Below are 21800 nucleotides of genomic sequence, written 5' to 3'. Positions count from 1 at the left end.
GCCTGCCCATACCAAAAAAAAAAAAAAAAAAAAGGCAATGTTGGTGAAATGTGTTGATGAAGTTATAAATGTATTTCTAGATTCTGAGACAATGAACTATATGTGTATCAGTTGGTATTTCCCTGTAATTTTGAGTAACTTCATGACACCTAATAACCAGAAATGGAGTGCTGCATCCCTGAAAGTTAGCATAGCAATATAAAATAACAGATAAAGTAACAAACAAAGAAAAAAAAAAAGATCAGGTTTCGATTAGAGTTACAAACGCAGCCAATGTGGCTGGGACTAAGGTAAATCAGAATACACGGGGTAAAAGATGATAGTGTTTGTACTCTAGACCTTCACCTACTGTGTGAGACCAAAAATAGAGAGATTTATTAAGTCTAGAACCTAAATTTTCTGTAACACACAATCTAAATCAACCTCTCTGGATAGCTCATTTAAACAACCAAACTCCTGGAGTCCAGAATGGGAATGAGGTCTTGTAATTCTGTATATCTTAATGTAATACCAGGATACATTTCAGACTATGGTGGGCTGATAATTAAATAGTAGTGGTAGAACCCCTTGATATGGCCAAAGAGCCATATATATATATGGAACTTTTAAACTTTCCCATCTGGGAAACCCTGGGTACCCTCTCAACTTTTGGGGTCTCCCAAGAAAAAAGGCCAAGCCCTGGATTTTGAGCCTTCCCCTTATGCAACTTTTTTCTTTAGGGGAGAAACTAAGACTACCCATAATGAGGCCTAAGAATTGCTTTCAGGAAACCTCTTCTGTTGCTCAGATGTGGCCTCTCTCTCTCTAAGCCCAACTCTGCAAGGAAAATCATTACCCTCTCCCCTATGTGGCACATGACATTTAGAGGTGAATATCTTCCTGACAACGTGGGACACGACTCATGAGGATTAGCCTGGCCTTGTCACCATGGGATTGACTACATCTTCTGGACCAAGAGGGGGAAAAGAAGTGTATTAAAATAAGGCATCAGTGGCCAAGAGAGATTAAACAGAGCCAAGAGGCTATTCTGGAGGCTACTCTTATGCAAACTTCAGTGAGATAGTGCTAATTGCCGTGGTTTGGTGACTCCTTTTGACTTTTAAGAACATCTAGGGCTTGAACTGAGACTCTGTAAAGGTTTCATGCACTAAGTTTCCTTTCCTGGAATCTATAATTCCCAGAGGGTTCCTAGGTCAGATAAATCCTGAAACCCAGAGGGACCAGCCTCTCCAAGATTATAAATTAATTAAATCCCTCTATCCTTTAGTGTCGACACCTTTTCTCAACATGAAACTGTCAATATGGACATTGCCCAAAGATCTCTATAGATTAAGAGAAGGATCAAAGGAGAAGGAGAATAAATGAAGAGAAAATAGGATTTAACAAATGAGTATGACTGCTAAATCACTATTTTAATATTCCTTCAAGCCTCCAGTGTTTTGAAGAAGCTCGAAGGAAAAACCTGAGATAGTGGAATGGTAGCCCAAGCTAAACTCTGGGATTTGTTCTGTAATTACTTGTTTAAATGTGTTTTGAAAATTATTACTTTTTATTTCTTTGCTTTATATATATATATATATATATATATATATATACATATGCTATATTTTGCAATAACAAATTAAAAGAAATTGTCAGATTTTTTTTAGTACAGATATTCTAGGAAGAAAATAGTTGACTAATATAGTGTATGACACATAGTTGTGCTCAGTAACTGCTTACTGAAGTGAAATGAAGTTAGATGGAATAGTAGCCTTCTTTACCGATAGTTAATTCTGCCCTGGAGCCAATTACAAGAGCAAAGTACACAAACTATTGGGAGATGGGTAGTTTCCACATTTTTGGCAATAATACTTGCATTTTTCCACATTTTTCAGAGGAATGACAAAGAAATATAATACCTTTTGGGAACATGATGAACTTCCCATAACCAGCTTTCTGGAAAATAACTCCGAATTTCTGTCTTGGTTACTGGTAACATGGGTTTTATATCTGAAAAAAAAAGCATATTTAATTATGGAAAAACAAGATAAATTCTACTTATAGCCAAATTTTAAAATATGGCGATTAATCTAAACTTAAGTATTTTCTTAATGATCTTTAAAACATTTTGTTTAGTGATATCAAAATAGAACAATAAAGACCTTAAGATTTCACCATTAATAGCACTGACAAATAAAACATAAAAGCATCATTAACAATTTTATTTGTTTCTTAAGTTGTTCCTGAGATTATATAAGCTACCAATCAGTTTATAAAGCCATTTGCATTTTTATAATTACAGTAATCATGTTTACATTATAAAATAAGGCTTTATGTGATTCTCTGCCTTAACTCAGAAATTTATTTACATTTACTTTAATAAAAATGGGCAGAACTTCTGCTTCTGTTCAAGATGGACAATAAGGCTAATATGTATCCTTCTGCCTTAAAAACTAGGAAAGCAGACACAATATATCAAACAATTTTCAGACATTAGAACATAAGCAGCCTAGGACTGTGATCCCTGAGAAAAGGGAGATGTATTAGACAAAACTCTAAAACTGTCCCGGTGAACTGCCTGGAAGCAATGTATAGTCTTCAGGGAAGGGAGAGGAACCCAAGCAGACCCTGATGGTCTTGCAGAATTGAGGCAATGTTGATAGGAATTAGGGGGAATCTAAAGTGTGTACTATTAGAGGCAGAGTACCAGAAGGGAGGAAGCTGTATAGAGTGAGTTCCTGAGATTGCAGAGGGAATCATTGATTCTTTGGCTGAGTATTGAACTGCATATATTTAAGAGACAACGACCCAAGATTAAGATAAGAGCTACTAGAAAGAAGAAGGCAGAACAATTCCCAGAGAACACACATGGATGAGAATAGTTCATAATCTTATAAGGCAAGCAGGAAAGTTCTCGTAATACAAAGGGACATTTTTTTGTATTAAAACGTCCCTGAGGGAGACTGCTCAGAATGATATTGCTTGGTAGTAGGGATGAATTATCTCCAAATCTGATTTATCAAACCAGCAAACTTTAAAAACAAGGTGGCTCAGTGGCAGAATTCTTGCCTGCCATGCCGGAGACCTTGGTTTGATTCCTGGTGCCAGCCCATGTGAAAAAAAAATGTCCAGAGGAAAAAAAAGATATTATATACAGAGGAAAAAAGATAAGGATAGCAGGCTTCTTATCTTTAAATTTTTGAAAGAAAAAAACCTCTCAAGCTAGAACTCTTTACTTAGCAAAACTATTTTCAAAAATGGCTGGTGGACTCTCTGCTTCCCGGTTCTGCGGTGTTCTGAAACTTTCTCCAAAATGCTTCTTCTTTTAAAGGATTCCAGTAAACTAATCAAGACCCACCTGGAATGGATGGAGACACGTCTCCACCTAATCAAGTTTAATACCCACACTTGATTGAGTCATGTTTCCATGGAGATAGCCTAATCAAGTTTCCAACCTACAGTAGTAAATAGGGATTAGAAGAAACTGTTGCTCCCAGAGGATCAATTAGGATGAAAACATGGCTTTTCTAGGGTACACAAATCCTTTCAAACCGGCACAGATGGTTTACAAGGTATGAGAATATATCACAATCAAATTGCAAAAAATCCCACAACATACCAAATATATATGAACCCAATTCCAGAGCTTCAGGGTAAATTACGCAAAAAACTGACAGACTTGGAAGGAGAAATGGACAAATCCACAATTATACTTGGATTTCTCAATACTCTTTTTTTCAGTAATTGATGGAACAATTAGACAGAAAATAAGTAAAGATATAGAAGACTTGAACGACATTGCCAGCCAGCTTGACCTAATTTTCATTTATGGGACACTCAACCCATCCCAACAACAGTAGAAGACATGATACTTTCAAGGACACATGAAATATTTATTTCACAAAAGAAACCATATTCAGAACCATAATGTAATTCTCAGAATATATTCTCTGACTGCGATGAAATTAAACTAGAAATTGATGAAATACCTGGAAGACACTCAAGGGTTTGAAAGTTAAAAATACCCTTCAAAGTAACTCATGGGTCAGAGAAGGAATCACAAGGGAAATTAGAAGATATTTTGAACTTTCATTAAAATGAAAGTACAGCATACCAAAATATGTGTGATGCAGTTAAAGCATTGCTTACAGAAAATTTATAGTATGAAATGCTTATATTAGAAAAGAAGTTTTAAATTTATGGTCTAAATGTCTGCATTGAGAAGCCAGAAAAAGGAGAGCAAATGAAGCCCAAAATTAGTAGAGGAAGGAAATAATAAAGATGAGTACAAAAGTCAGTCAAAAAAAAATTAAAAAAAAACCAATGGAAATCAATGAATGAAATACTGGTACTATGAAAAGAGCAATTAAATTAATAAACCTCTAGAGAAATTGAACTGGAAAAAAGAGAAGACCCAAATCACCAGTATCAGGGATGAAAGAGGGAGCACTATTACAGACTGTGCAGACATTAAAAGAATAATAAGGAAATATGGACTACTTTATGGCAATACATTCAACAAATTAGATGAAACAGGCAAGTTCCTAGAAATATACAAAAAGCCAAAACTTACTCAATTAAAAATAAATAATTTGTAAAGCTCTATATCTGTTAAAGAAATTGAATTTGTAGTTAAAAACCTTCTCACAAAGAAAACTCCAGGCACAGATAGCTCTATTGGTGACTTATTTTAAATATTTTTTTTTTAAAAAGAGGTAATTGCAACTTTACACAAATATTTCCACAGAACGGAAGAGGAGGAAACATTTCCCACCTCATCTTATGAGGCCAACTTTACCTTATACCAAAACCAGACAAGGATATTGTAGGGAAAGGAAACTGTAGACCAAATACCTCATGAACACAGACACAAAAATTCAAAACAACATTTTGGCAGATCAAATGCAGGAATACATAAAAAGGATGATACATGCTGACCAAGTAAGTTTCATCCCAAGAATGCAAGATTGAATTAACATTCAACAATGAACGAATGTAATTCATTATATTAATAAACTAAAACAAAATTAACACCAATAGGTGCAGAAAAAGCATTTGATAAAACTCAATATCCTTCATGATTAAAAAATAATAACAACAACTCTCAGCAAACTAGAAATTAAAGGAAACGTCTTCCATCTGATAAAGGGCACCTACAAAAAAACTATAGCTAACATTACACTTAATGGTGGAAGACAGAATACTTTTATCCTAAAATTGGGAGCAAACTAAGAAGTCTGTTTTCACCACTTATATACAACATTGTACTGGCAATAATGTAAGAGGAGTAAACAAAAAGCGTAAAGATTGGAAAGAAGAAGTAAAGTTGCTTTTTTTCATAGATGACATAGTTAACTACTTAGAAAATCTTAAGGAGCCAACAAAAAAGTTATCAGAACAGGATTCAAGATCAGTATACAAAAAATCAGTAGCATTCTATGTACTAGCAATGAACAACTGGAAACTGAAAACTGAACTTTATTGCAACATAACATGAAATACTCAGGGATCATTTTAACAAAACATATGCAAGATCTGTATACCTATACCACAAAACATTGCTGAGAGAAATAAAAGACCTAAATAAGCTCAGAGAGATGTCATTTCATGGATCAGAAATTCAATATTGTTAAGGTGTCAGTTCTCCCAAAATCTACAGATTCAACATAATACTGATCAAACTTACAGCAAGCTTTTTCAGAGAATTTGATAAGCTGATTTTTAAAATTATATGAACTTTAACCAATTGAGTAACAAATCTAGAATAACCAAAACAATCTGGGGAAAGAAGTACAAAGTTAGATGATTTATATTACCTGATTTCAACACTTATAAATCTACAATAATCAAGACAGTGTGTATTGGTGTAAGGATAAATATATAAATCATTGTTACAGAACAGAATGCAGAAATAGTCCCATACATATATGGTCAGTTGATTTTTGACAAAGGTACCAAGTAATTCAATGGAGTAAAGTCTTTTTAACAAATGATGTGGGCATAATTGGATATCCCTGAACCTTGACCTTTCTCTCTCAGTACTTACAAAAATAAACTGGAATGTAAGTACTAAAACAATAGAACTTCTAGATTGGGTTCAGTAAAATATAGCCCATGGCCAAATCCAGGCCATTGCCCCATTGCCTTTTTTTATAAATATTTTCATTCGAACAAAGTCATGACCATCTGCTTATGAATTGTCTATGGCTGCTTTCATCCCACAAATTGCGACCGAGACCATGTAATCTGTAAAGCTTAAAATGTTGACTATCTCGCCCTTTACAAAAAAACTTTGCTGACCTCAATGCTGTTAAGAAACCATAGGAAAGAATTTTTTTGACTTTGGGTTAGGCAAAAATTTCTTAGATAGGACACACAGAAAAACATGATCCATAATAGAAAGTTTGAGGAGCTGGATTTTCCCCAAATGATAAACTTTTGCTCTTCAAAAGATATTAAGAAAATTAAAAGATAAGTTACAGACTGAGAAAAAATATCTACAAAACATATAGTTGATAAAATACTTTTATCCAGAATATATAAAAAAACTCTTGAAGCTCAATGATAAGATGACAACCCAATAAACAATGGGCCAAATAATCAATCAGAGATATCACAAGAAAAGAAATGCTAATGAACAATAGATCTATCTTTTTATCCTTTTGAGAATACCACACTGTCTTGATTACTGAAACTTTATAGTAAGTCTTGAAGTCAAGTAGTATCAATCCTCCTACTTTGTTCTTCAAAATTAGGTTGGTTATTCTTTGTCTTTCCGCATAAACTTTAGAATCAGTTTGTCGGTATCAACAAAATAAGTTACTGGAATTTTGATTGGGATTGTGTTGAATCTATAGACTAAGTCTTTTATTAAGACTAAATTTCATCATAGCAATGTTGAGTCTTCCTAATTATGAACATGGAATATTTCTCCATTTATTTAGACCTTTGATTTATTTCATCAAAGCTTCAGTTTTCTTCATATAGATTTTGTATATATTTTGTTACAGTCATACCTAAGTATTTCATTTTTAAATTGCTAATGTAAATGGCATTGTGTGGTTTTTTTAAAAATTTTAAAGGATGATTGTCCATTGTTGGTATATAAGAAATTAATAGACTTTTGTATATTAAGCTTGTATCCCGCAAATATTTTTTCCCTCTCTATGACTTGTCTTTTAATTCTCTTAGTGTCTTTCACAGAACAGAAATTTTAAATTTTAACAAAGTCCAACTTACCAATTTTTTCTTTCCTGAATTGTGATTTTGGAGTTAGGTCTAAGAAGTTATTGCCAAATTCAAGGTCACCTAGATAGACTCCTATGTTATGTTACAGATATTTTATATTTTGCATTTATATTTAGATCACAGAAACAGAACAGAGTCCAGAATTAGACCCTCACTAATGTAGTCAACTGATCTTTGACAAAGGAGCATAGACAATTCAATGGAGAAAAGATCGTCTTCTCAACAACAGTGCTTGAATAATTGGATATACTTGTGAGAAAAATGAATCTGAATTCAGACCTTATGTGTTTCACAAAAAAATTAACCCAAAATAGACCTAAATGTAAAATGCAAAACTCAAAAATTTGTAGAAGATAGAGTATAGGTGATCTTGGGTTTGGCAATGACTTTTTAGATACAACACCAAAAGCACGATCCATGAAAGAAAAACAAGTGATAAGTTGTACTTCATTAAAACTAAAAACTTCTGTTCTATGAAAGACTGTTAAGAAAATGAAAAGATAAGCCATAGACGTGGAGAAAATATTTGCAAAACAGAAATCTGATAAGGGACTTGTATCTAAAATATATTGTTGTTAAAACTCAACAATAAAAACCAAACTACCTAATTTTAAAATGGGCAAAAATCTGAATTGACACATCACCCAAATAGATATATAGATAGCAAATAAGCTATGAAAAGATGCTCAATATATGTCATTAAAGAATTTCAAATTAAAACAATGAGATACAAGTACCTAAAACCCAAAATACTGACAACACGTAATGTAGGCAAAGATGCAGAGCAACAGGAATTCTCATTCATTGTTCGTAGAAAATGGTACAGCCACCTTGGAAAACAGTTTATCAGTTTCTTACAAAGGTAAGCATTTTTGGCTTATAATATGATCCAGCAATCGTGCTCTTAGGTATTTACCCATATGAGCGGAAAATTTATTTCTATGCAAAAACCTTCACAGGGATGTTTATAGCTGCTTTATTCATAATTTCCCCAAACTGGAAGCAACCAAGATGTCATTCAATAGGTTAATGGATAGACAAATTGTGGTAGATTCCCACAATGGAATATTATTCAGTCTTAAAAAGAAATGACCTATTAAGCCACGAAAAGACATGGAAAAACCTTAAATACATATTGCTAAGTGAAAGAAGCCAATCTGAAAAGGCTACACATACTGTATGATCCCTTCCAGATGCTATTTTGGGAAAGGCAAAACTATAGACATAAAAAGGTCAATGGTTGCCAGGAGTATGAAAGGAGAGAGAGAGGAATGAACAGGTGGAGCACAGGGCATTTTTAGGGCAGTGAAGCTATTCTGTAAGATACTGTAATAATGGATACATGACATTATATTTATCAAATACATACAATTGAACAACACAAAGAGTGAACTTTAATGTAAACTGTGGACTTTAGTAAATAATAATGTATTGATATTGATTCATTAATTGTAACAAATGTACCACACTAATGCAGGATGTTAACAGCAAGGGAAGCGTAGTGTGTTGTGTGGGGCGGTGCCAGGGAGTACATGGGAACTCTGTCCTAACTGCTCAGTTTTTCTGTGAACATAAAACTACTCTAAAAATAGTCTATAATTTAAATATATATATTTTGTGTGTATACATGTTTGTATTAGGTTGTTCATTAACGGTGGTGCTTTCAGTGAACAAAGACTTGATAACAGCCAAAATATATAATAGCAAGGTTTTGGTAAACAGCCATAAAAACTATGTTTGTAGAAAAATCCACTCAGAAGGATGATATTTAAAATATACTGTTAAGCAAAACAAGATTATAAAACAGGAGCTGTCATTTTGGATTTGCTTTGTTTTGTTAAAGACTATATATATGAAAAGGAAGTCTTAAAAGTTCTGAAAACAATAATGAGAATCCTATAAATTCTGAAAACATGTATTGTGGATGAAACAGAAATAAGATTTCAATTTTCATGTAAGTACACTTAACCTTATGCTAGATGTACAAATATTATGATATGTTTAGTCAATGTAACTATAAATGGATCTTTTTTTCTGGTTGTATATCACAGAATCATAGAATTTTAGAACTCAATGTCATATTGCACATTATCTGGTCTAAACTTCATGCTTGAAAAATGAAGAAATTGAGGCCCCAAACAGAGTAATTATTCAAATTTACAGAAGGTCTTTGCTCTAAAGCTGGGTTGTGACTCTGGAGTCGTGTACTCTGTTCTGTACTGTAACTCTTTAATTCCCAAAATGAATTTTTCTTACAGACATTTGCAAATTATCTTTTCTATTTTCAATTTTAATTAGAGCATGAAAACTGTCTTTCTGAGCAGCATATGATTCCACAAAATTCCTCATATTGGAGAGAATACTGATAGAAAATATAAAACTTACGTAGCCTTCCCAATTGGATCTCTTTATGAGAGTTTTCAGCACGGTGCTGGTTTGCAATGGTACAACATTCCTTGAAAATTGTAATGCATTTGGGGCCTATGGTAATCCGTGCAGCTCGCTCCTCACAGGTTTCATCATCATTACGAAAGGCTCCATCATAGCAACATTTCTTCAATACTGTATGTTTGTATTTAGCAGCTGAAATGGTAATAATACAAGTGCCCTTGACCATGTGTAGGGTTAGAAGGGATCTTAAGGGGATACCTGGTTACTTCTGACACGATTCCCTTCCCAACAAAGCCTTGTCTAGTTCATTGACCAACCTCCTCTTGGAGCTACTTTAGGAATGGGGAGAATGCAACCTCACTGGGAAATCCATTCCATTTCACAATAAATAGCTAAATAAAGGACTTCCTGCAACTAAGTCAAATGCTAACTCATGAAATTGCACTGTTGGTTCAGCACTGTTTGAGTAGAATAAGTTAAATATCTAAAAACCTTCAAATATTTGAAGAAGGCTATCACCTCTATATAAGCATTCCCTTCTTCAAGCTAAATATCCTATTTTTTCAAACATTTCTTATATGACATGGTTTGTGGGTCTTTAACTAGTGGCATCATCATTCATTGCATGTGCTCAAATTAATCAGTGTCTCCTTTTTCAGGTCACTAGAACTTAAACATGTTGGAATTAAAATAATTCATATATAAATAAAAGAAAGATTATTTTATTATGATTATAATTATTACTTGCTCAGTCCTTGACTCCCAGTTCAGTGTTCTTTCTATTGTAGCATTGCCAATTATATTACCATTAAATAATTATTTTAAAATAATTCCCATTAAATTTATTTTCCAAAGAATAATAAAAAAATGTGATTAGCTCTTACATATATGACATAGAAGAAATAGATTTCTAATAACTCAAAATTAATCAAATCATGGGTTTTGTTAGATCAAAATGGAAGCATATGATTTTAACTGACTGATGAAGTTTATAGAGGGGGAATATTTGTGACAAATAAGAGTTAATCCTCCAGTTTATAGAGATAGAAATAATGAAGAACTATTTGCCTCAGATTAAAAATAATGAAGAACTATTTTCCTGAGATTAAGGCTATGACAAATGAACGTCTAGATTTATTTGGGTTAATATTTCTGAGGGAGGTGAGTTAGACATCTATACATATATTCCTTTTTACCCATTCAATTTGAATTAGGGGGAATCATCTAATGTTTAATTTTCTCCAGCTCCTGAATGCTATGAGCATAACATTTGTACAATCACATGAAACTTTTTGAGTACCTTCTTCTTCTATTTTCTCTTGCAGCATTCTTCTTGGCCTGAGAATTTCCTTACAAGGTTTATCTGTTACACACACACACAAAGATAAAAGACCGAGTAGAAGAAGGGAAAAAGGGTTAAAAAAAAAACTGAAAAAAGATTCACAAAGTTATTTAAGTATTTAAAATATTTATGTTATTTGTTCAACAAATATTGAAAACCAACTTCGGACTGGCATTGCACATCAGACATTTGAGGTTGATTTGTAATACCTGGGTGGAGCACGTGACCTAGTGTCATCTAGTTTGACTCATTCTGCCTGAGTTTGGGTTTGAATTTCTGCAACCTTTCTGTTCCATTAATTATAGTAAAGTACTTAAGCATTTAGAGTAAGTAAAGTTTTAGTTGGATATGCTATATTTATTGTCTCCTCTTTGTGATATATTATTGCATGTATAAATATGGACATCAAATACCAAATATAATCATGAACAACTTTAAAACCATAGAAAGAAGAAGATTAAGATGTGGTCTGTGCCCTTAAAGAAATCACAGGGCTGTGTTTGTGATATGCAAGTAAGTGTAAGAATGTGCAATGATATGCTACCATTATATCACTTGTAAAAGGATATACTTCTTATGAGACCTTCCCTATAAAGGAGGGAATTATCAGTTCTATATGGGGAAGAGGCTCCACAGAAGAAATGATTCTTCTACTAGCTTTTCCAAGCTAATAAAGGGGAAAGCAGTCTTGATGAATAAAGGACCAAAGGCATAAAATAGTGTTGTGCCTCTCAAGAACTACCTTTCTATATAGCTGGTACAGAAGGAAAGGTAGAGCAGGGTAAGCAATAAAACCAGAAAGAGCCAGGGAGAAGAGAATGGAAAGCTTTGAGCACTGCACTAAAAAAAAAATTGTACTTAATCTTGGAGGCCAGTGAAGCATTCACACAGGAGAGTAATGTAATCCTGTTATTCTGAAACCAGTATCGAGAATGGTTTGGTGGGGGACAAAAATTGGGACTGGGAGGCAAATTATCAATATAAATTTTAGCAGTAAATTTTTCAAATAAAGAAAAAAATGTTTTTTTCTTAAATCTAATGTTTTACCATTTTCTTGGGAATCATCTGCATTTGCGTTGGTGAGGAAGGTGAGTCCTGCCAGGTGGAATACATCAGCATTGTTGCGGCCACCACCTGCTCCACAGCCCAGGTCACTCTTCTCTAAAGCACGAAACACCTGTCCAGAGAGGCAAAAGTTAGAGCCTATTCATATGTATAAACAATTTCTCCATAGACCTAAGGAGCCCAGTTATTCCACGGTTATAAAAAATCTGTGAAATATACAGGGTTCTCATTTATTAAATGACCAAAATCCCAATTTCCTAGTTTTTCTAACTTGATTCTTTTAGTTTGTTCTTTTGTATTTATAAATACATACCTACTCAAAATTAAATCAAGATATTAATCTTAAGGAAATAGCTTTGGTGAGGGTATTCTTAGGAACTGACCCATGGTGTTTTGTGCATAGAATGCACACTCAATCAATATAATATCAAAAAAGAAAGAACAAATGGATGAGTGGATGAATGAGTTAATTTAATTAAAAAATTACTTTTTAAGTTGCTAAAAACAGCACAATCTCTTGTGTTTTGAGGAGATCTAGGTTCTAAGTGGTGAGAACTTGATTTGGGGGCTTCTGGTTTTAATTTTGACCCCAGAATGTTCTTTCCTCTCTTTTTTTTTTTTTTTTTTCTATTTTCTTTTTTTATCACAGTGTGTATTCATCATCATGATCATTTCTCAGAACATTTGCATCAATTTTTAATCCATATGTTTTGCTCATCCATCCACAAGGTAAATAAAAGATGCATCAGGCATAAGGTTCTCACAATCACCCAGTCACATTGCGAAAGCTATATCATTATATAATCATCTTCAAGAAACATGGCTACTGGAACACAGCTCTACATTTTCAGGCAGTTCCCTCCAGCCTCTCTGTTAAGCCTTGACTAAAAAGGTGATATCTACTTAATGCGTAAGAATAACCTCCAGGATAACCTCTTGACACTATTTGGAATCTCTCAGCCATTGACGCTATATTTTGTCTCATTTCTCTCCTCCCCCTTTTGGTCGAGAAGGTTTTCTCAATCCCTTGGTGCTGAGTCCCTACTCATTCCAGGATTTCTGTCCCATGTTGCCAGGAAGGTCCACACCCCTGGGAGTCATGTCCCACATAGAGAGGGGGAAGGCAGTGAGTTTGCTTGTTGTGTTGGCTGAGAGAGAGGCCACATCTGAGCAACAAAAGAGGTTCTCTTGGGGGTGACTCTTAGGCCTAATTTTAAGTAAGCTTTAGTCAATCCTTTGTAGGGTTAAGTTTCATATGAACAAATCCCGAGATTGGGGGTTCAGCCTATTGCTTTGGTTGTCCCCACTGCTTGTGAGACTATCACTTTCTTAATGTTTTTAGCATTATAGTTTCTCAGTTTTCTCTTTCTTGTCCAGTAACTTCAAGCCTAGAAAACAGTAGCTGAGCTTAGTGGGAAAAAATGGGAACTTACAGGAATTGAACCACTTTCAAGTCTTTCGTCCCACAGATTTTAATGAGATTTTAATTTTATTACTATACTATTACTATTACTACCACTGCTACTGCTACTCCTGCTGCTGCTATTACTACTATAAATAATAATAATAAGTAAACCAAGAGGTTGTCTTATCCAAACTTCTCTTGTGCTGCTACTATAAAGCCAATAATAAGAATAATTCCTAAGCCTTCCTAATTGATGGCACTTTTGCCCCACGAATGTAATTGCTATCATGGCCGTGTACTTTCAAATCTACACTCAGAAAAACAAAAACGAGTCGATACAGTACTTTGGAGACTAACATGGGGATGGCTTACCTCCTAAGAACCACTGATTTGAGTAGATCATAGTAACCCAGGCCTAGTCTTCTCTTAATTTTCCCCCACAACCTACCCTCTGGCCATACTTTGAGAAGGGCTGCACTGAAGCTCACCACATGCCAGTAACCACAGCACTGCCCGACTTAACTCTTTCCATGGGTCTTTTGGCTGTCGTCTGGATGCCATATATAGCACTGTCCACTGCTGTTAAAGCTACCCATGATTCTGACTCAGTTGCCATATTAAGAGATACACGTTGGCCTGGAGAATATGCATTTTTAGCTGGAGATAGGTGAACCTAAAAGGTAATTTGAAAAATGAGAGCAGAAGTCATTTGCAGGAGACAAAACTTTCAGAGGCAGCTGTGCTTATAGTTTCCTTCATTCACAAGAAAATAAGATTGTGATTTATAGTTTTTGACTTACCTGGAGCTTGTTGCCACACTTTTCTTCAATATTTAACCAGACTGAATCGGACACTAATTCTGCTGTCTGCTCTCCTGTGACGATGTAATATACCAGGAGACGGACTGAAGGAACCATGTTCTGTGTCACTGGAATGTTTATACTTTGATAAGATAAATTTGGAAGTTTCTCCCTGGTACCAAATTGTACAATTTTGCCCTTGGATAAAATCTAAAAACAAACAATGGGAACAACAATAACTACAAGAATAAAGTCTGTTTTTCAGAATGGAGCTTAGAGGTAGGCAAAAATTATGTTAAAGAAAAAGAAACAACACTTATGGGCCTACCATATGTTCAGGAACTTTTATATTTATTTAACTCCCTTAAATCACACAACATACCTATGAGAGAAGAATATTGCCCTCATTCTGCCGATGAAGAAACTGGGACTAGAAGCTATAATACTAGGACTAGAAGCTATAATAATTTTATTTCAAAATCACATGACTAAGAAATTAGAGAGACAAAATTCTAACCTAAATTCGCCTAAAATCATCACACTTTCACTAAAACTGCCTTAATTTCATTAATTAAAAAAACAGATGAGTAAGGGGAGTGCATCTTATTTGGGGATTAAGTTTTAAAGCCAGCTATTAGGTTTAAATTGGATGCCTAAGGTTACAAAAAAAATCACAAATCATATGGCTTCAAATGTCCTCAAAGATCCTTTAAAATGTTCTTAAAGAGCTGAACTGTATATGTGGTTTCAGCACATTTCCCCTAATTCTCCATCAGTCAATACTTTTCTATGGTTCTCATTTATTTTTCAATTTATTTCTCAAAAACGTTGAAATAACCATCATCGCCTATTTGACCTGGCCACTGGAATTACTCATTCCATTTCTTTGGCAACTGTCAGGAAGCTTTCAACATTTTCAGGTTTTACTAGTAAGCTTGACTGATCCACCTCCTGTTTAATTTAAATGTTGCAACAGGGAACTGTCGAATTGAAACAGGTATGATATGGCTCAACTCTTAAGAGCAGGATTTGCTTCCCTCTCCCCTGACATGCCAATGCAATGCAGGTATTTGAACTAGTCCTGTAATCTTTGGCAATGAAAAGAGCAGTGGCAACAGGCTAGTCTGGGACTTGGTCATAAGAATTTAATCAGGATCTCTCTGTGGCATTGACAGGCTCTCTTTGAGGGGTGAAAGAATGATCAGATCAGGAGCCAGAGGTCCTCAGTTCAAATAAAAATCTACTTATGATCTGAGTGACCATGGCCAACCTTTTCTCTATCCCTCAGTTTCCTTATCTGTGAAATGGTCATGAAAATTGTGCCCTGTAACAAAGGCTTTTGAAAAACTGATTATCAAATGAGATTATGTTCTTAAAAGTGCTTTGTAAGGACTAACTGTGTAAATTCACTCATATGAAGCAATTAGAACTTGCAAACTCATAGAAACCAGAGCACAGGTTACCAGGGAGGTAGGAAATGGGAAGTGAATGCTTAATTGTTACACTGTTTCAGTTTAGGGTGATAGAAATTTTTGGTAATGGATGGTGGCGATGGTAGGACAATATTGTGAATGTAATACTGTTGAATTGTATATTTGAATGTGGGTAAAAAAGGAAAATTCAGTTTGTATATGTGTTACCAGGATAAAAATATTTAAAAAAACCCAAAGAATTATACAGCACGAACAGTGAATCTTAATATAGACTAGGGTATAGTTGGTAATATAATTACCATAATTATAATAATACTGTTTCATCATACAAAGGTAATGCAAATTGTTAATAATAACGAAAACTGTGTCACAGAGGGATTATGAGGGGACGCTGTACTCTCTACATGATTTTTTCTGTAAGCCTACAAAGTCCCGAAGTTTTAAAAAAAGTGCTTTGTAAACACAAATCAAAGGGATCATTTTAACACTTCTCTGCAAAAAAAAAAGGGGGGGGGGAGAATGTTCCATGTTGGGGGACATATGTATTTAAATCTATTATTATTATACTTACCAAGTAGTTATAGTGAGTTATTTTTTCAATATATGGACTTTTAGGGATAACAGATACATCCAGAGGTCCTCCCACAAGCAAAGTTTTATAGTTTTTAGTCCAGTCAATATAAAGGTAACTTTGGCTGAGAGACGAGTATGCTACTGCTTGGTAATCCCTGCTAGCCTGGTTTTCTTCTGGAAGGTCTGGGTCATCGGTTTCCACCTGGACGGGGAAAATTTCAAAAAGACACATTGACTCTAATGTATTGCTTTCTATAAAATATATCTTTTAAATTCCTTTCTTTGCTTTAGAGATTTCTAAATTTCACAACCTCTAATGTTAAAGAAAAAAACCTCCATTATTCCAATTTTTATATAGCTGTGATATCAAGCAATTCAACAAAGACTATGGACGATAATGACGGAATTATGTGCTCCAGCAGGAAAGTCTGGTAAAATGAAGAGAGGAAGATGTTCCTGTAACAATTATTGGTGATGAGATGGCAAGAATTGGGGGCAGGACAGGGGAAAAAATGGTGTGGAAGAGCAGTAACTCTTGAGGACCGGCGAGGCGGGAGTTGGAATTGTGAAACAACTTCACCAAGACCATTTGCACCAGTTTCATAGTGAAGTAGTGGCACAGAGGGGTGCAGACAAAAACGAGGTGAGGCAGAAATTATACCATGGTGGTGATCTCCACCTTCAGATAGATGGGTTAATAGCTCACACTTTGAGGTCACGTGTGCAATGGTTTGCATCTTAGCACTAACACTTAATTCTGAACAGGATGCTTAACCACAAGAGAGATTAGAAGCCTCCATTCCTCAGCCTCAAAATGACAAAGATAATATTCCCTAGCTCACAGAGGCAATTAAACAAATACTAATGTGCTCTATGTAAAACTCTTAGCATAACTGCTAGTACTTGGAAAGTGTTCAATAGATGATAGCGAATGTGTGCACACTGCAGCTGACATGCATTAACTTACTCATATTTTAATTGGAATTGGGAACTTAAATATCACTTCCAGAGCACTAACATACAGTGGTTCTAGCAGTAAAAGGGAGGCTTCAACAGTTTACCCTTTTCAAGTGGTCTTGAAGAGAGACATATGGTGGGGGGAGAGGATACTTCTACTACCATCACTGATTTCCACGATATCACCTATTCAGAACCTTCCAGATTCTTATTATAGTTTTATGTGATGAAACACAATAATTAATTCCCAAATAAAAAAAATTGATAACTCTGTCTTTCTCAAGGACTACTGAATGATTTAGCAGATTGCCTTCTGTGCTCATGTTTGGGGGATGCAAAATTGAAGAGCTCTTCACTGGTTTCATGTATAAAATCTCCTGCATCTTTAATTGAAATCGGTTTTAGTTTCTGAAAACAAGGTAGTTCTGGAAAGTGGGTGATAAAACACACAGTCAAAAGTACATATCATCCTAGAAAATACAACAGGAGAATTCTGCTTACGTGAAACTCCAATGCTGTCACATTAGATGGAAGATTGACCACAAATGAAGCGACTCCATCACTGGCCTGTGTAACACGTCTCTTTGACTCCAAGTCAGATGTCTCTTGCTGTGCATTAACTGCTTTTGCACTCAGGGTTACTGGGACCCCCCCTCTCATTTGGTCAAGCGAATCTTTAACCTGCACCTGTTTGTCAAAACAGTCCCAATCCATTTCAATAGCATATTGCTTCTTTTAAAACATAGACAATTCTGATATAATTTCCTTTCCCCACCCAAGTATAAGTTATTCATGTTTAATTCAGTAAAGAAAAGTAGGTTCTCTACTCATAGAAAAGTTTAATCTTATTTAGTTAAGTCATTTTGAATGGATTCCCCTGTATATCAAGCAGACTCAATATATATATATATATGTATATATATATATATTATCCTACTAAGTCCACCCAGAAGTAGATGTGATAAGGTCTTCTGCTTACTTAACTTCTGTATTTCTTCACTTGGTTTGTATTGGGTAAAGGAGAAAATGAGGCAATCACTTTTGGAAATGATTTTTTTTTAATGAAAAACAATTAATGCATCCTTTTTTTCTTAACTTCTATTTCTCATCACCATGCATATGGTGGTCACATATAATTTCCACAAAGATATATTTTATTTCTATGTTATAAAATATATAACATAAAAATATTCTTTATAGTAGTATTTTATGTTATATGATATTTATATATGCCTGTGTACATGTTTGTGGATGAAGGAAGCTACAAGTATGTCCAAAGCTTGCTTTTAGCTTGGAAAATCTTTTTGTTTTAAAAGCCAGTGACCTGCAGTAAGTAAAAGGTAACAAATTTTAATTATACTAAAGCTGATCTTTAAAGAGTAAAGAATAGTAATACATTCTACGCTAGCTTCCTAAGTTTAAGGAACATGATTTCTATTGAATAAATATAATGAAAAATTAAATGAACATTTTGACTTCATATTATCAGCATTTAAGAAAGAAAAGGGGAAGAGGAAGGAAGAAGTAAAAAAGCAGAGAAAAGAGAGTTGGGGACAGAAAAATTAAAAACGGGAAGGATGGAGAGATAGGAGTCTAAGTAATGCACAAAAAGAACATAGAGACAGTGAAAAACACAGAAATACATATCGAGAGACACACAGAAAGCATAAAAATGGTGAGAAAAGGGTGTCTTTTTTTTAATGAAAGCAATGGTCCTGCCATTCTTTATTTCTCATAATACATATTTACAGAAGAAAAAGAATGTACATTTTAAGTTTTGATAATTATAAAATTATTGCAGTTGAATAAAACAATGGGTAGCTTAGTGACTTTTAAAGCATCTTCAATGTATAAGTGTACATCTTATGGGATAAACATTCAATAATTGGAATAAACTCACTTTCAAAGTGAGCACCCCAAAAAAGTAATGAAGCAACTTCATTAAAAACAGGATCTCTTGGGAGTACTGATCTGGGAGCCTTTTCTTTACCATAGATCCATAATCAATCCAACGTTTCAACCTTCATTTTAGAAACTTGGGTGGAAAAATAGGTGAAAAGTTCTCACTGGGCACAATTTTCTACCTAGAGCTACAGGGCTTCTGAGTTCCTTGTAGTATTTCTAGTGACTGAACAGATCCTGCAGGACTGTACTCACGCTGAACTTTATACTTTTGTGATAGTATTACCATCTGTGAGACATTCCTAGAAAATTGCTTCTATGTATAATTTCGTTAGCTGGTTTATATAAACACATGAATTTACTAATATATAGAGTTATACACTTCCTATTTTTGAGCTTAGTTTGAATTCATACTTTACAGGATCTGGGAATCCTACAGACTAAACCATTAACTACATAGAGGTCAAGAAGTGTGCAAACACACACATGTGCACACACATACACACTTCTCTGCAGTGATTAGAAGAATGGAAATTCAATTGAGTGCAGAGTGTTGGCTTAAATTGTAGTCAGTGCAGTAAAAACAAATGGAAGGAAAATCTCCATAAGATATTTTTTCTTTTTTGTGAAAAATAACATATATACCAAAAGTCATAAATTTCAAAGTACATCTCAACAATTAGTTGTAGCACAGATTTCAGAGTTAGATATGGGTTACAATTCCACAGTTTAGATTTTTATTTCTAGCTGCTCTAAGACACTGGAGACAACAAAAAATATCTATATAATGATTCAGCAATCATACTCATTTGCTAAACCCTCTCTTCTCTGTAGAACTCCACCACCGCCTTTGACCTTTCTCCCACTCTTTAGGGGTATTTATGCTATGACCATTCTAAATTTTCATGTTGGGAGGGGCTGTCAATAATATGAGGTAAGGGGTGGAACTACTTGATGTTCTGGAGAGGCTGCCCTCTCTGCATTTCAGGACTTACCTGGTCTGTGGACCCATCTGGAGGTTGTAAGTTTCTGGAAAGTTACCCTAGTTCATGGAACCTTGTAGAATCTTATATAATGCCCTAGATGTTCTTTAGGATTGGCAAGAAAGGTTTTGGTTGGGATTGGCAAGTGATGATAGGTAGCAATGTCTAACAGAAGCTTGTGTAAGAGTGACCTCCAGAGTAGCCTCTTGACTCTATTTGAATTCTCTCAGCCCCCGATACCTCATTTGTTACACTTCTTTTCCTCCAAAGTTGTCTATTTTTAAGGAATAATATTTTCTATAAAGCTTTTGAAGAGCTTGCCACAAAATAATTCTAAATGCTGGTTTTTTTTTTTTGTTTTTTTTTTTAGGGATGGGAAATCCCTGGACCACAAACATTCATAAACTTCTTTTACTCCACTGTAAGCTAATGAACATACTTTGATGATCTTTAGTGTGTATGTTTATTTCAAATGTGAAAAAGGTGAGTACCCAACATATACCAAGTATTTTCTGAAGTACTTTATGTACTTAAACTCTTCATTCTCACAATAACTTCATAAAGCCAACATTATTCCCATTTCTTGGATAACAAAGCAGAAGCTCTGAGTAGGCCCCTCAGAAAGTAGGTATTAGGGGCTTAGATAGAAATGATGGTATTTTTTGAACCCTAGTGGAATTTTATGTACATATGATTTAATACAATGATTATTTGGAGAGTGCCTAATGAAGACTATCTTACTAAATGCTGACACTTGCCTGTGTTGAAGTCACTGTCAAAGCAAAAGCTGGCCCGCAGTTTTCCCACCCATGATTGTATACACAGAAGGAGCAGGTTTTATAGTTCAGTCCTTGCAGTGATCTGCTGCCTCCCCACCCCAGCACCCTTCTCCCCTTTGCCACCCCCTGGTTACTGTAAACAGAAAAATAAAATCATATTCTGTAGGGGGTATTCTCTTCTACCTTGATGGAATATGGAATCCCAGGTTTCAAGAAAAGAGGAGTAGCAATCAAATTCAGTTGGTAGGGAGAGAGGACATATTTGATGCCAGGTATTTCTGCCTCTTCAGAAAATCCACCTAAGGAAATGACAAGCATCTTGTTGACATTTTTTTAGAGTATAATGATCTGGATGAGTTTCTATTTTGTCTCTATATGTCTCCACAGATTTGATCATTCACTCACTCCATTCCTTCATCCCTTTGCTCGCTTGTATAGCAGAAATAAGTAGAACATGGTTCTTGGTTCAGAGGGGTGGTGCAGAGAAAGAGTTTAGGCCTCAGGTGTTTCCACTCTTACGTACAGACTTATATGTAGATATGCCCCACATAGGAGTGGAGCTAAAGGACTGGACTGGGAAGTGATGCCACTTTTCATCGATGGCCTCGGTTTCAGTTGAATATGTACAAAGGATTGAGGAGAGAGAAAATGAGTGGGCCAGAGACTGAGCCTCGAAGGACATTTATTCTTAGAGCACAGAGATACAAAGAAAAATGTAAAAGAAAACAGAAAAAGAACTGTGAGCATATGATGGTAAGAGCATAAATAGTGTTGCTCTCCAGTTAAAAATTAAGTTCGAAGTATTAAGAATAACATTCAAAACTCTAGCATCCCCAAACTCCTCCACAATATCACGTCCTTAATATCCCTAATACATATCCTATACTTCAGCCAAACTGGATTAATCTGTTATTCTCAAAGCTCAAACTTCACTTTCCAG

At 34.8% G+C, this 21800-nt stretch overlaps 1 protein-coding gene across 1 annotated transcript in view; it reads right to left on the bottom strand.

The window, feature by feature from the left end:
- The window catches only part of C5 (complement C5), a 115577-nt gene that overhangs the window by 59602 nt on the left and 34175 nt on the right, over positions 1-21800 (bottom strand). Inside the window, exons 10-18 of the mRNA XM_077143278.1 lie at positions 21044-21159; positions 17698-17883; positions 16238-16441; positions 14234-14443; positions 13957-14106; positions 12011-12140; positions 10922-10984; positions 9616-9813; positions 1902-1992 (exon numbers count right to left, since the gene is read on the bottom strand). Coding sequence (XP_076999393.1) covers positions 1902-1992; positions 9616-9813; positions 10922-10984; positions 12011-12140; positions 13957-14106; positions 14234-14443; positions 16238-16441; positions 17698-17883; positions 21044-21159 — 1348 coding nt within the window. The remainder of the gene's footprint in view (positions 1-1901; positions 1993-9615; positions 9814-10921; positions 10985-12010; positions 12141-13956; positions 14107-14233; positions 14444-16237; positions 16442-17697; positions 17884-21043; positions 21160-21800) is intronic.

Source organism: Tamandua tetradactyla, chromosome 2 (genome assembly GCF_023851605.1).
Source record: "Tamandua tetradactyla isolate mTamTet1 chromosome 2, mTamTet1.pri, whole genome shotgun sequence".
NCBI lineage: Eukaryota > Metazoa > Chordata > Mammalia > Pilosa > Myrmecophagidae > Tamandua > Tamandua tetradactyla.
The sequence above is the reverse complement of the archived record's forward strand: the minus strand, read 5'-3'. Positions and strand labels throughout refer to the sequence as shown.